This window comes from Scyliorhinus canicula, chromosome 15 (genome assembly GCF_902713615.1).
Source record: "Scyliorhinus canicula chromosome 15, sScyCan1.1, whole genome shotgun sequence".
In the NCBI taxonomy this organism is placed as follows: Eukaryota; Metazoa; Chordata; class Chondrichthyes; order Carcharhiniformes; family Scyliorhinidae; genus Scyliorhinus; species Scyliorhinus canicula.
The window spans coordinates 112,677,124-112,692,687 of NC_052160.1; the positions used below are offsets into that span (position 1 = coordinate 112,677,124).

The 15,564-nt window shown below is 46.0% G+C and overlaps 1 protein-coding gene across 1 annotated transcript; it reads right to left on the reverse strand.

Annotated features, from left to right (window-relative positions):
• Positions 1-10,666: 10,666 nt before the first annotated feature.
• On the reverse strand, positions 10,667-14,321 carry gpr25 (G protein-coupled receptor 25). Its single transcript, XM_038819606.1, has one exon. It carries the CDS (start codon positions 14,319-14,321, stop codon positions 13,230-13,232), a length of 1,092 nt encoding a protein of 363 aa, XP_038675534.1. The 3' UTR covers positions 10,667-13,229.
• Between the last annotated feature and the right edge of the window lie 1,243 nt (positions 14,322-15,564).

Here is a 15,564-nt window from a genome sequence, read left to right on the forward strand (position 1 = left end):
GCTGTGAGGTAGCAGTGCTAACCACTGTGCCACCGTGTTTCCCTCGGAGTTCTAGGAGTTATACTTTTGAACTCATATTTCGTTTCAAAGTTTATCGCTGAAGTAGTTTTTTTTTCACCTCAATCCCTTAACAGCAGGTGGAATTATGGTACAGTGTGATAATGTATTGATGTGCTGGTACAGGGGAGTGAGAAGATGATCTACAATTCCTCCCAGAATTAATTCTTGGGGTTTTGCCAGATAATTAGGGAGATCAAGGCAAAGGTAACAGAGCCCTTGAGGATTAATGGGCAGGAAAAGAGCGACAGAGTGCAAGGCAGTGTGTAACATTCATACATTCCTCCTAACTGTTGGCACTGAGAGTCAGAAGATTCTCTGTGAGATTAGATCGCTTGAGTGCTCCTTTGATTGAGTAGTGGCATGGTTTGATGGGGATTGACAGTATATGGCACCCAAATGAGGGGATGGGCGGGCGGTGCTGGTGAAGAAGATCTAAACAAATATGGACAAAAATATAAATTATGAAATTTTCAACAAAAAAAGACCCCTGTGATTCAGCCCTAATGTCTCAGTAGTGAAAACATTATGGGATAGCAGTCAGGCATTGTAACCCTGTTTGGAACCTCAGTCTGTATTGAGATAACTAATGTCAGCACGAACAGCAGTAGAGACATGTCCGACCTCAGTATTCTTTGCATTAGGAAGGAGAAATCATGGGCGGGAATCACCGCGACCAGCGCGAATCGCGCCACGCCACCCCGATGCCGGCACCAGAGTGGTTGGCGTGGCGCCGGTCGGGATGGGCCGAGCGGCTGTCGTAAAAAACCGGAGTCCCGCCGGCGCCGTGCACACCTGCTCTGAGATTCTGTGATCAGGTGTGGATGGCGAAAACCACTCCAGTGCCGTGCTGACCCCCTGTAGGGGCCAGGATTGCGGATTCTGAGGCCGTATTGATGCCGTCGAGAAACGCGACGGCATTTCCGATGGCGTCAACACTTAGCCTCAGGATCACAGAATCTCGTCCCTAACCTTTGCATTCCTATTTGCGTGTGTGTTTTTGTATTCATTTGAAAATCGTCTGCCAATGTACTACAAGCACATTTCACACTGCTGATATAGATCAATTTTACCCCCCCCCCCAACCTATTTCTTAGCAACAATATTTGCATTTCGCAATTCTAGTGTTTGACTTCAAAATAGATTTTTTTTCCAAAAATTATTTTATAACTTTTGCCAATTTCTTTGAAGCTCAATATTCTTGACAGAGGGGCTGGTTAGCTCAGTTGGCAAGATGGCTAGGGTGTGGCTCAGATTAATATTCGAAGCATGGATTCAGTTTCTGGTCTGGTTAGGGTGGATATGCAGCCTGTACCGTTGCCCTGCCCCCGACAAGGCAGTGACAAACTGTCACTTACCAAACCGCCAAGGAACTTGCACATGATGACGCATCAGCAAACAGCCTTTGGGTAGGGCACAAATGAGTGAATTTCTGACATGATGTAGCCTAGGTAATATTTCTCATCTCCCTCACCAATTATATTTTGCAAGGGTTTTTCAAAAATGTTAGTATAACAATCATTTGTAGACCTATTCTTTCAAATCTCAGACCTTGATTCTTCCTGCCTCAAGGTGAAGATTAGTCATTTTAGTATTGGTGGTTTTCCAAAGCGACACGCACACCACAGTGAACTTCTGAACTTGTGGAATGAGTCAAGTTGATTTTTTTTGATGTCCATAATACTCCAGTTTCCAATAATCATTTCAACCGTTCAACATTATATGCAGTTTAATTGGCACTGCTCTTCCAGTCACCTGATGTACCCGGATGTACCCGGCAGATGCGCCATGAGACCTATTAAAAGGCCCAACAAGAGAACTCTGAGAATTGCTCAGAAAGTTTGAACTTCTGATGGGTAATTCTCTTGCTCCCAAGACCCTTCGGAAAAGTCTCCAACTCAGAGATAAAATCAGAAACTTCAGATGGTTCTGAAATACTTACCTGGGAAACATTACCCAGGAAATGTTCAACAGGATAAAACTTAGCCCCAACCCCCACTCACCCTCCTACCCCATTTTCCATCCTACCCACCTGTCACCCTATCCACCTGCCGCCTTACCCCTTACCCATTCATTTCACACTCCCTACACCTTTACCCATACTTACCCACTTATCATGGCATGGAATACAAAGGATTCCCAGGGAATCCTGCTATTGGACTGCCATCTTGAGTGGATAACCAGCCCCACACCTCTGCACTGCAATTCTGGGACCAACCCCCACAGAACAGAGCAGCCCACACCTCCAGATTGCCTGAATGTTCCCCCTACCCCTAGGTACAGGGGTGACTCAAACCCCTCCCCAGGACTCCTGTAATATAGAGACACCCCACACAGGACTCGCCCCCCTCCCCAACCTGGGACCCCTTTAATAGCGTCCCCCCCCCCCTACCCCCGGGATCCCTGCAAGAGGGATACCCCCACAGGGACACCTTTCCTAAAGGAATCCCCGCAGACCCCTCCACCCCCCCCCCCCCCAACACGGACCTTACCCCCCCAGATATGAGACCCTTGTCTGGAAGCTAGAGAGCAGACCAGACAGGGGAAGTGAGAAGAATTACAGCTGGAACACCTACTTTGGAGCACCATGTGTCTATTCCTGGAAGGAGAGCTGCTATGACCTGCGGCTAGGTCCCACAGATACATTAGCCGCAAGCCATTCATAGCTTTCTAGAATTGGTCTGGGATTGACAGCTTCGACATTCATTTGCAGCTTTATTCATTCATCTCCCTTCACAGTCCTGTGGCTTAAGTGGTGAAACCTCAATGTTTGTAAACACTGACCACATCAAAGAGAGGTAAGTGCAGTGAAATCACACACTTAAGTGATTGGAATGCACTTAGTGCAACGGATGCCCCCTTGACCCATGTGAGATCCACCATGGCAGGGCCACACTGGTAGAGACCACAAGTGATCTGCTCATACGTGAATCCCGGATGTGGGGACTGGCGAATCACGGAGGGTCGGAGCATAGGATGCCGGGCCTGCTAAGTAGATGCAATTGGGGCATTAGGACCTATTTGCATTTATTTACATGCTCCTGCTGGCGTGCAGCATGGACCTCATTCCCACCGCCAGCGGTGGGTCGGAGCATTGATCGTGATTTCCCCCGATGCCTAATTCTCCATCCCATCAGGGAATGTTATCCAGGCATCCCGAGGTGGAGAATCCCACCCAAAATCTTTACTTAACAGAATACGGCAGCTAGTGTTTTAAAAAGTGAGCATGACTCTCCGCTGCTCCCTCCAAAGTTCATTATACCGAATTGGTTCTGAATGATCCACCATTTGAAGATTGGCCAGGAACGTCGAAGGCAGGCAAGTGGGTATCTTTTGTCTGATCAGGGTAGGAAAAGGGAATTCTGTTCTGGGCCACAAACTCTGTTTCTCCCTTCATGGATGCTACCAGACCTGCTGAACATTTCCAGCACCATCAGAATGTTGCTTTTATTACCATGTTCTGTTTTCCTTTTGAAAGTCTAAATTGCATTATATTTTGTACTCCCAGTCTTATTGCATCTTCTACTACAGGAATATTAGGTTGACTATCTTGGGTTTGAATTTTTGTGTGGACGCAGAGGCTCTCCGTTTGTTCAAAAAAACTAATCTGGAAGTCCCATCGCTGAACCTGACATCTCTCATTTTGCAGCGGGAAAATGGGGTGTGTTATAAATTACATTTGTGGTTCACAAAGCCTTTATAAATCACTCGCTGCCTCTGCTCATGTGTCATTTTGGGGAGAGAGGTATCTGAAACCCAAAGTGTGCAGATTAGGCTGGATTAAGCAGGTCTGAACCTTGTGGATCCATTTGGATAGTCAGGGTGACCTTTTGGAGAGGTGAAGTACCCCTTGAGATATGGTCCTGTGACATCTTTGGGAGACAGCAGCATCCTTTGGGATGGTGAAGGTAGATGTGAATGTGCGTTAAAAGCACACAAACCTAGTGGAACTGCCAAAGTGGTCAAGGGATTAAACAAGGCTGGGCTTTAAATTTAAAATGTGTGGGACAACTTCTAACACAGATGGCCCTACTTGAATCAAAAAGCCAACCTTCTGGGCCTCTTTTGTTCCTTGGCGGGTTCTCAGAGCTGGGAGAGGTCCTGTGTGAAAGTTGAGGCCTCACTGTTTCTGGAACTTGAGTGTGTATAAATTGGCTGCTGCATTTATCTGTAACAATGGCTCCATTTCAAAAGTACCTCATTTGTTTTGAAGTGATGAGAATGTGAACGGTATTATATCAGTGCATGTTCTTTCTTTATCTGTTACAACCAATCCCAGGCCAGGTTCCCCAAACTTGTCGTCATGAACCGGGGGGATGAATGGGCATGTTTTCTTAATTCTTTTTTTTAATAAACGCATTTTATTACAAACTTGTATCAAAGTAGGGTACAGCAAATAAACACCCAGGAAACATACTTCCCAACAATCAGCTATACAGTTTGTACAGATTTTTCTCCTTTTTCAGCCCCCCCTCTCCCATCATCACCACCCCCCCCCCCTCCCACCCCACCCCCTGCGCCAAACAGCTCCTCAAACAGGGTCAATAACATCCCACACCTTTTCTCAAACTCCCTGCTGAGCCCCTTAACTCATACTTTATCTTCTTTGACCGCAGGAAGTCACACAGGTCACCCAACCATGCTGCTACCCCCGGTGGCGATGCCGACTGCCACTCCAGAAAAATTTGTCACCGTGCAATCAGAGAGGTGAAGGCCATGACATCGGCCTTCCTCCTCTCCATGAGCTCTGGCTTCTCCGAAACCCCAAATATCGCCACCAAAGGGTCCGGTCCACTCCCTCTATCGTGGCTATGACCACAAACACTCCCGTCCAGAATCTTCCCAATTTTTTGCAAACCCAAAACATGTGCGCATGATTCACTGGCCCCTGCCCACACCTCTCAAACCCATCTACTACCCCCTGAAAGAACATACTAATTCTCGTCTGAATCATATGAACCCTGTGCACCACCTTAAACTGTATCAGGCTCATGCCTGCTCAAGAGGAGGTCCCGTTTACCCTACGCAGTGCCTCACTCCATACTCCCCAATTGATCTCCATTCCGAACTCTATTTCTCATTTCTCCTTGATCTTCACCACCCACTCGCCTTCCTGTTCCCCCAGCCACATATCCCCAATTCTTCCCTCCCCTTCCACATCGGGAAGCAGCAGTCGCTCCAGCAGGGTGTATCCCGGCAATCTAGGGAACCCCTTCCAGACCTTTCATGCAGTCCCTAACCTGCAGATACCTGAACTCACTACCCCTCGGCAGCTCTACCCTCTCCCTTAGCTCTTCCAGACTGGCGAACCCTTCCTCCAAATACAAATCCCTCACCTTTACCAGCCCCACTTCCCTCCACCTCCTGTACACATGAACCATCCCCCCCCGGCTCAAACCCATGATTCTCGCACAGCGGTGTTAGCACCGACATCCCTTCCACCCGAAAATGTCTCCTCAGCTGATTCCATATCTTCACCATGGACTGCACCACTGGGCTCCCTGAATACTTACTCGGAGCCATTGGCAATGCTGCCATCACCATAGCCCTCAAACTAGACCCCTTGCAAGATTCCTCCTCCATCCTAACCCACCCTACCCCTTCTCCTTCCCACCACCGCCACACCTTGTCCACATTTGCTGCCCAATAATAATGAAGCAGGTTCGGCAACGCCAACCCTCCCCTGCTGCCTCTGCCTCTATAGCAGGGTCCTCTCCACCCTCGGCACCTTCCCCGCCCATACAAAGTCAGAGATGATTGTGTCCACTTTCTGGAAAAAAGCCTTTGGTATAAAGATCGGGAGAGACTGAAAGATAACAAGAACCTTGGCAGAAGATTCGTTTTCACCACTTGGACCCTCTCCAACAACTTTAAGTGCAGTGTACCCAACGTCTTAAGATCCTCCCTGGCCTCCTCCACCAACTTCGTTAAGTTCCACTTATGGTGCCCCGTCCATTCCCTCGCTACCTGAATCCCCAAATACCTAAACCTATCCCTCGCTATCATAAATGGCATCTCCTCTAAACTAGCCTGCTGTGGCAGCTCATTCACCGGGAATACCTCGCTTTTCCCTGGATTCAGCTTGTACCCCGAGAACCCTCCAAACCTCCCGAACAGGCCCATAATGCTTCCCATACTCTCCAACAGATCTGAAACATACAGCAAGAGGTCATCGGCATAGAGCAACATCCGATGCTCCCTCTGTCCCCTCATAATCCCCTGCCACTCTGCCGACCCCCTGAGAGCCTTCGCCAATGGCTCTATGGCCAGCACACACAGCAGCGGCGACAGCAGGCACCCCTGCCCTGTACACCTGTGTAAGTCAAAGCTTTGTGAGCTCATATCATTCGTCCTCATCCTCGCCCTTGGTGCCACATACAGCAACCACACCCATGTCACAAATCTCGGCCCAAACCCAAACCTTCCCAAAACTTTGAACAAGTACCGCCACTCCACCCAATCAAATGCTTTCTCCGCGTCCATGGACACCACCACCTCCAGTACCAGAGCCCTCGACGGATTCATCACCACATTCAACAGCTGTCTTTTATTCCTGCAAGCTGCCTGCCCTTCACAACGCCCGTTTGGTCTTCTGCAACCACCCCCGGGACACAGTCCTCCATCCTCCCCGCCAACAACTTAGCCAATACTTTCACATCCGTGTTCAACAGTGATCTAGGTTTATATGACCCACATTCCACTGGATCCTTGCCTTTTTTGGGAATTAGTGTGATTACTGCCTGCGTCATCGTCTCTGGCAACTCTCCCATCTCCAGTGCTTCATTAAACGCCCCCAACAGATGTGGTGCCAGGTCCGCCGCAAATTCCGTATAAAATTCTGCCGGGTATCCATCCGGCCCAGGGGTCTCCCCAACTTCAATTGACCATGCACTAGCCGAAAGTGTTGTAACATAAATTGGGTCCGGGATCTTTGGAATTGTAAATGTGAAGTTGAGGTTACTCTGTAAATTTGAAAGAGATACCAAGTTTGTCGTGATATAACAGGATGGCTTTGGAAGTTGCTAAGTGTTTTCATCAGGTAGAAGACTTATCTCTGATTTATTTAGAAGAGCTTCACAAAGACAAGCTAGTCAAACTGGCAGGTGAGTTGAAAATAGAGATACCAGTTAGAGCTAGGAAGGAGGTGGAGCCATGCCCGAAAGTGGCGGTCTTCGGGGTCTCGGACCAGCCAGATCTATTCCTGGGGAGGAGGGCGGACGCCCTTGCCTTTGCCTCCCTGATCGCCCGCCGTAGAATCCTGTTTGGCTGGCGGTCAGCAGCACCGCCCAGAGCTGCAGACTGGCTGTCCGACCTCTCGGAATCTCTCCAAATGGAGAAAATCAAATTCTCCATCCGAGTGTCGGTCGACGGCTTCCACAGAACGTGGGAGCCATTCACGCGACTGTTCCGGGACCTGTTTGTGGCCAACGAACAAGAGGAAGAATAGCCAGGTAGCCAAGAATCAGGGGAACTTAGTCAAGAATCAGGGGAGGATAGCCAAGGCATGAAAGGGAGAGAGGGACTGGGAGGGAGGGAGGGAATGGGGGGGAGGGGGGGGGGGGGGGCTAAACCTGAAGAAAGAAAGGCGAACCACAGAGGGAGGGGGGGGACGGGGGACGGTGGAGACAGCTGAACTTGAGGAGGGAGGGGCGAACCGTGGAGGGAGGGGGGACAGGAGAGGAGAACCAGCGGGATGGGGCGGGGAAGGGAAACAGGAGCCGAAAGGAAGTCACGGGGTGCCAAAATGTGCATGACATCTCCAGGAGCGGGGAACGAGGAGGTTGGGGATGGAGGGCGGGAGGAGCAGCGGAGGCGAGCGGGGGACGGCGGTGAGAGCCGTCCGGGAGAGGCGGGCGACAGCGGAACGCAACCCGGCCAGGTGTCGCACACTGTGGTTATCTCCCCGGCACCCAAATGTATATTTGCCCCCGCCACCCCTGCCCCCCCCTTCTACCCCCCCCCCCCCCCCCCCCCCCCCGTAAACAGTCGCGTACGTACGTGGTGTAAATAATTCGGCCAGATGCACAGAGCTGCCGCTGTCGAGCTGGTGCACAGTACCCCACCAGTTAGTCTAATTCATATTTTATTGTATTCTATGTTGGGGTGTGCCCTTCTCTTCTAAATGTGTGTGTATATATATAGATATATGTTTCTCATTCTTGTACATAACGGTAATTATACCTTGTTCAAAAACCCAATAGAAACATTTATTTTTAAAAAGAATGTAAGGGCACGGGGGGGGGGGGGGGGGGTGGGGGGGGGGGGTGGGGGGGGGGGGTGTTGGTTTTGGGTTTATTTTGTTTTGTACTGTGAGTGTTAAATGTAAAAATGTTAAACTTTGAATAAAAATATTTTTTTAAAAAAAGAACTAGGAAGGCAGAGATAATTGAATTGATTGCTCAACATTTAGATTTGAAAGAAATGCAGGAAACAGAGCCTGGGACATGGCAACAATGGTAGAATTGGCTAAAAATCATTTGCAAATGAAACAAATGGAGATGCAGCAAAAAGAAATGTAATTGAGGAATGAAAAAGGAAACGCCATGGCAGGATTTGAAACTGAGATGGAGAATTGTAAAATCAAGATGTTATCAGAGCCAATAAATATCAGCAAGCAGAAGTGTGATGAGTGAACAGAATCTAGTGGGGGTTATAATACAGGCAGAAATATTTTGAATAAGTTCAAGTTTATGGAACGCTGGAAGATGGGAGGCTGAGCAGGATAATCCAGAGGTAGCAAATGACTGGATGAGAGCTTCAACAGAGTATAAATTGAGACAAGGAGTGCAATTGGTGATGCTATGGAGGTGGACGTATCTGGAGTTGGTGAGGGAGCAGTTATGTGGTTGGAAGCTCGTCTCCGAACAAATATGACCAAGGTTACAAATGGTCTGGTTAAGCCTCTGAAAATGACCAGGAAGGTTGCTAGTGTTGGTTGCTGGGCAACAGAGTTTGTGGTGGAGCAGATAATGAAGGCTTCCACCTCGTTGCTTCATGAAAAGTATTTAATATTAAAACAACATTATGCGTAAAACAAATTTTTCTAATCTTTCTCTTCACTCTTGTAAAAATATAATTGCTGGAAACAATATTGGACGAGAACTGCTGGGTCAATACATCTTTGAAAAAAAAATCCAATAAGTTCATCTTTCTCAGTGTGTATTTCCGTCCGAACCCTAATGTTCAGCTGGTAGACTTTAAGACTGAGCATGTCTATATAAACTACAATATATCTCACAGAAGATTTTAAAACTTATTTCAGGTGGTTTTAAACATTTGTTTTATTTAATATTGTGCCCCAATATATGAAAATCCATGGGCCACGATCCAGGTGTAACTACCTGCTAATGCCTTCCAGCCTCTGGCACTACCCATGCCAGAGTTTGAAGAATCATCCTGCGGGCACTTAATTATCATGGAGCAAGTCAATGCTCACACTACCACCAGCACTTCTTGTCTATGCTGCCTAGAGGTCCAGCACCTGATCACCATCTGGGAAACCCAATTTCCCCACGGCCCACCTTCTCTTCTGGTTTCCAAGCTGCACGCCAGCCATGCCCATTCATGAGGCTATTTTGTACCTTTCTGGAGATCAATATGCCTGATATATCTGTTGATATATCAGTCAGCAGCCTAGTCCTTCCTCACCTATTTCCCACTTCACTAGTTCCCTTGCACATTGTGAATCAGCTTGTACTACTTTCTCGTTAAAAATATTTAATTCCCACTCGGTGAAAGTACCTGAGCTAATGCATGGGAGTAATCTTATAATCTTTTATTATTATTGCCACAAGTAGACGTATATTAACATCACAATGAAGTTACTGTGAAAATCCCCTAGTCACCACACTCCAGCGCCTGGTCGGGTACACAGAGGGAAAATTCAGAATGTCCAATTCACCTAACAAGCACGTCTTTCGGAACTTGTGGGAGGAAACCGGAGCACCCGGAGGAAACCGAAGCAGACACAGGGAGAACGTGCAGACTCCGCACAGACACTGACCCAAGCTGGAATTCAACCTAAGACCCTGGAGCTGTGAAGAACCAGGGGGTGAATGGGCTGATTTGGAGAGGGTTGGAGGAGAAGAACACTGGGCAGGAGGACATGAAGTGTAGAATGTGAGGATGAGGGATTGAGAGCCAATTTCTCTTGCACCAACACTTGTAAATTAAAGGAAGTTAGCTTGCCTTAAAGAGATATGTCCATTAATCATCCAAAACTAAAAGCAGTAAAATAAAAAAAGGGGAAATAGGGTTTTAAACAGGATGGGCACTTCATTGAACCTTGATTACCTGATGAATCTGAAAGGTTAACTCTGTTTCTCTCTCAGTGACCAACCTGCTGAGTATTTCCAGCATTTTGTTTTTATTTCAGACTTCCAGGTATTTTATATTTTTCTTGCTTATCCACCTGCACCAGCTGCTCCTGCAGTGGCTCTTTTTGAAAAGTATCAGCAAAACATTGATGAGACATGCAGTGAGGATAGTTGAGACTAGTGAATGAGCCGAGCTGTTCTCCTTCCTCACCTGCTCATCTCCCTGCCTGCAGTTACAGTTGTACAATTGTGCTTTTGTCATAATACAGACAAGAAATCAAGGTTTTCAAAGCACTAGTCAAAACACTTGCAAGTTTATTATGGGTTAAATGAACATATACATATGAATGAACAGCCAATTATAAGAAATGCTTTGTTCAGAAGTAGAAAAGAACTGACGTTTCACACAGCTGAGCTCAACTTTCCCCATGCTTCATCTCCAAATCCCACATTACAGTTTCACTGCTTTTATATCTCTCTAGTGACATTACACATAGCCTCTAAATGTAAACAACGTGTAACCGTGCCGTAAGAGTAGGCTGTGACTTCTGTGTAGGCGTTGCAAAATTCTGCCTGCTTTTAACTTTCGGGGTTTAAATCAAAGTGCACTCCGCACTTGATCTCAATTTCTTGAAAGTTAGCATTTATGTTAGTTACTAAATACACCACTACTTAAGCAAATAAGCTCACACAGGAATCCCGCATGTAATTAACTCCCCAGACCACCAGTGGAGGACAAATCTTTTTCCAATGGCATAACAGTGAATGTGAGTCACAATTCAAATCGCCAGGGAATGAAGGACATAACTAGAAGTGAGTCACAATTCAAACAGCCAGGCAATGAAGGACATAACTAGAAGTTAATCTTTATACAGGGTCAAACTTTTATTTACAGAGGCACACATTATATACCAGACTAACAAGCAGAGCAAATTGAAAGGAGATTCATGTGTAATTGAACCAATAATTGCCAAATTATTATCATCTAGATGAATGTAAAATAATTAATAAGGAAGCAATGAACTAAACAAGGACCATACCCGAGATGGACTTCAAGATCCATGTTAACTGTTTCAACCTTTCCCATGCATTTGAGCACAGGTAAATCTCCAGTTAATGATGATCAACCTAATGCAATTAAATTGACAGAGGATATTCACCACCCTACACACACTTTAACACTTGTGTATTCTGAACAAAATTGGGTGGATTTAATGCAACTTCCCTTCTATTTGTGGCTTTAACAAAGGATGTGTATCTGTCCCATGACTGTTCTCCAGAGACAGACTTCTGAAAGATTATTGAAATGGTTAATGCTCAGGAATTTGACAATCACATTTTTTCGAGCTCTCCGAGTCTTGTGTTGAGTTGAAGTATTGATCTGGATTTGGTCTTGCAAGCGGAATTTGGAAGTTACTCCATATCTAGATAAATAAGATAAGAATGGTGTGCCGAGCCATATGCTGCATAAGTATTGAATACCAAACTCTATAAAGATTCTTAAAATGAGTGGACAATGTAAAGCTCCTCAGAAAAATGATGAACCAATTCAGGTGCAAATGCAATTTGCTAATATGTTCAGTTGGGAGTAAGTTAAAGTAAAAATCATGCATTGTGCCTATCCCTGGAGTAGGAAATCTGAGTAAATCACTAAGCTGAAGGTTATCAGTGACAGCACACAAGTCTTTTCCTTTTGGAAAAGTTGGAATTCAGGGAATGGCAAAACTTCATTTGGACCCTTTGGAGTATTTTTCCAGAGGAAACAATTCTAATCTCCCTAGCATTTCTTCACATGTAGCATTCTTGATAACTGAGGTATTTTGATAGCTTCTGTGCTTCATTTTAAGGGTTATAATGCTAGTCCAATGGCTTTGTGACCAAAATAGCATACAAACCTTAAGTTGCTTTCTGATGTGTGTTTCACACAAGATATAAACAAGTTATTTCTATTTAAATCCTGCACGAATACAGCCATGTTTTTTTTAAGTATAGCTAAGCACCTTGTTCATAGATTTATGTATGATTGTCCCCAATCTCTTTCCTGACTATAACATGTAGTACAACGGCTGCTCTAGTAATTATTTTATGGTTAGCTAGAGTATTATTCATTTGTCAACCATTGGTCTAATTATATATGAATCTACTGACAGTGTGCTCCCCTTGTTAGTACCCTGATGGTCAGTACCACACATAAGTTCAACTATTTTGTCATTACCCTTCTCCACGTCCCATGTATCTGTATTTTACACGATTTCCTCAACACAACCATCTTTAGAATAGGGCTGAGGAATTTGAGCTTTGATAAAGAGTCATCCAAACTCGAAACGTTAGCTCCCTTCTCTCTCCACAGATGCTGCCAGACCTGCCGAGATTGTCCAGCATTTTCTGATTGTGTTTCAGATTCCAGCATCCGCAGTAATTTGCTTTCTCTCTCTCTCTCTTTAGAATAGCCCCTTTATTGTAAAGGGAGAGAGTGGGAATGAGTTTGTTGCTAATACATGCTGGTGCCGAGGTAGAGCTTAAATGTAAAGTTTAATGTTTTTCAAACGTTTCCTCAATCAGTTCCGTTCGCTTTTTAAAAAAAAAACTTTCAGTTTCAAAAGCGCAATGAGAATAGAGAACGAAAAAAAAGAGAAAATCGTTGCTTTGGTTGGGGGGAGGGAAAGGTATTTTTATTTAATTCGATTTATAACAGTAAAAGCGGCTCAGACACACTGGACAAGCGGTTAGAAAAATGCTTTTGTTTTTGTTTGAAACGCCTACAGAAGAAGCTAATTTGATATATCCGCGATCACAATTCAGTGCAGCAGAGTTCAGCCCACACCTATTGCTGCAGTCCACATTGCTCCTCAATGTTCAGATTGTTGGGCTCTGCACCTTCAGCGCGGTGCTGCTCTCTGTGACCGTGGAGCCGGAGCCGAAGCTGCTCCCCCGCTTCCCCAGGCCGGCGAAGACGTGCGAGGTCATGCGGCGGGTCCTCTGCCTGAAATTGCGGTCCAGGAAGGCATAAATGATGGGGTTGACGCAGCTATTGAGGAAAGCCAAGCAGGAGGCCACGGCCAGACCCCGGCTGACCATCGGCCAGCAGGAGAGTTCCACATTGTGGAACTGCAGGTACAGGGCCACCGATTTGAAGACGTTAAAGGGCAGCCAGGATAAAATAAAAGCCGACACGATGGCGAAGACGATTTTTACGGAGTTTTCCCTCCTCTGGCTGCTTTTGCTGCTGTGGCCGTAATGCTGCCCGAGCTTGACCAGGATGGAGCAGTAGCAGAACAGGATGATGGCAACAGGCAGGACAAATGTCAGGTTGATGGCAGTCACGTTGAAAGCCCGGAGGAAGGGAGATGCCGTGTCCTCTGTGCAGTAGTAGGTCATGTTGGACTGGTCAGGTTTCCGGAAGTAGGCCGAGGGGATGGCCAGGAGCAGGGATGACAGCCAGATCCCCAAGCTGATGGTGGCGGCGTACTTCTGGGTCCGGATGTGCTTGAAGTGCAGCAGCTTGACGATGGCCAGGTACCGGTCAATGCTCATGCAGGTCAGGAAGAAGACGCTGGAGTATCTGTTGACAGCAACGATGTAGCTGCTGATTTTGCAGAAGGCACTGCCGAAGGCCCACAGGTGGTTGTTGCTGGCCGACACCGCCCAGAAAGGCAGGGTGAAGACAAAGACTAGGTCTGCAAACGCTAGGTTGATCACAAAGGTGTCCACCAGTCTCCTCCTCTTCCTCTCTTTGAACATCATCACCAAGATGACAAACATGTTCCCCGTAGACCCAACGATGAAGATCAGGTAGTAGAGAAGTGAGATAGCGATGTTTACAAAAGGTAGATTCTCATAAGAACAGATTCCTCCATCTGTATCATCCACATAGTCATACTCAGAATCTGGAGAATAATCAAGAAATGGATAGTACTGCTGCTCGGTGACTCCAAATTCGGTGGCCATTTCTGTTCGGGTTGTTGCAAACTTGCTCTCACTTTGAAGTAACGGTTTTTAAAAAATCACCAAAAGAATGGGTTTGTCTATTTCCTTCAGTTCATCCACACGTGTGTGACAATGGTTGTTGTTCAGTCTGTACAATTTGTTCACAGAAATGAAGATGGGCCGAGACGGCGAATGAATAAAGAGCAGAAAGCCCCAAGGTCCCTTTTTATAGTGGTTTCTATCTAACTGATCTGAAGCAGCTTCTGATGTCAGCGCGCCAGTCAGAGTAGTCATTGGTTGGGTGGCACAGGATGTAACAGTAAATAAGAGGAGGAAGAGAACAAAGACTCCACTGCAAAGAAGAATCAATCGAGAGAAACACCACAAAAGCACCTGTGCCCTTCATCCTTTTATGGATGTTTCATTAAACTTTATTTTTGTCAAAAGTAAAGCCATTTTAAAAGTTCATAGAATGCTGGGATGCTATGTTTCACAAATTGGTTTCACCAATTGCTCAATGAGAAGCAATTAAGCTAAAAGAAAATATTGCACCTCAGTGCACATTTGCCTATTCTGCAGGATTTTGCCCATAAATGTACACACAGTGCCTATGTTTGTGGGTATTAACTGGACGACCAAGCCCCCAAAATAGCAGGCAGGAAATGTATTAACAGCGCACACCATCACTAATGCACGTGTCAGCCAGCAAGGTCAACACATTGAAACAAACACTTGAGAGTTACAGCTCTCCAGTCTTGCTGGTTAATTTATGCCGCTCTGCTGTTTTATTTGCACAAGTGGTATCTTGGCCATGGCCTCCCTACTAATTTTAAGAGCTTTCTGGATTTGCATGTTAGTTAACATTAACTTTGCCACAGAAAGTTAGGACAGGAACATAAGCAGTGTGCTGATAAACCTCTCTGGAAAAGGAACAAGTTAAACCACTGATGGGCAACCTAGGGTAATGGGTGGGTTGTATGAATGGCCCTCATTCATCTCAGTGGGCTACAAGATTGAAATCGGGCATGTTCATTGAATACATTTAATAGATGCCAATTATTTCCGAATGAGATACAGAAAATGCTTAACTGTTCGTATGTTAATCGAACTGTCATCAACTTCAAGTGGTAAAAAAAAAATATTTGTGCTTAATTGGACAAAAAGGGAGCGCAACAGTCAATGTTGTGCAATCAGCACGTGCCTCATCTTAACATGCCCTTGATTTACATGCGTATCACTTCAGTCATGCCAGCAGAGAAAGAAT

Bases quoted from the DNA above. Each gene is read 5' to 3' on its own strand.
- gpr25 (XM_038819606.1), bottom strand. From the start codon at position 14,321: ATGGCCACCGAATTTGGAGTCACCGAGCAGCAGTACTATCCATTTCTT.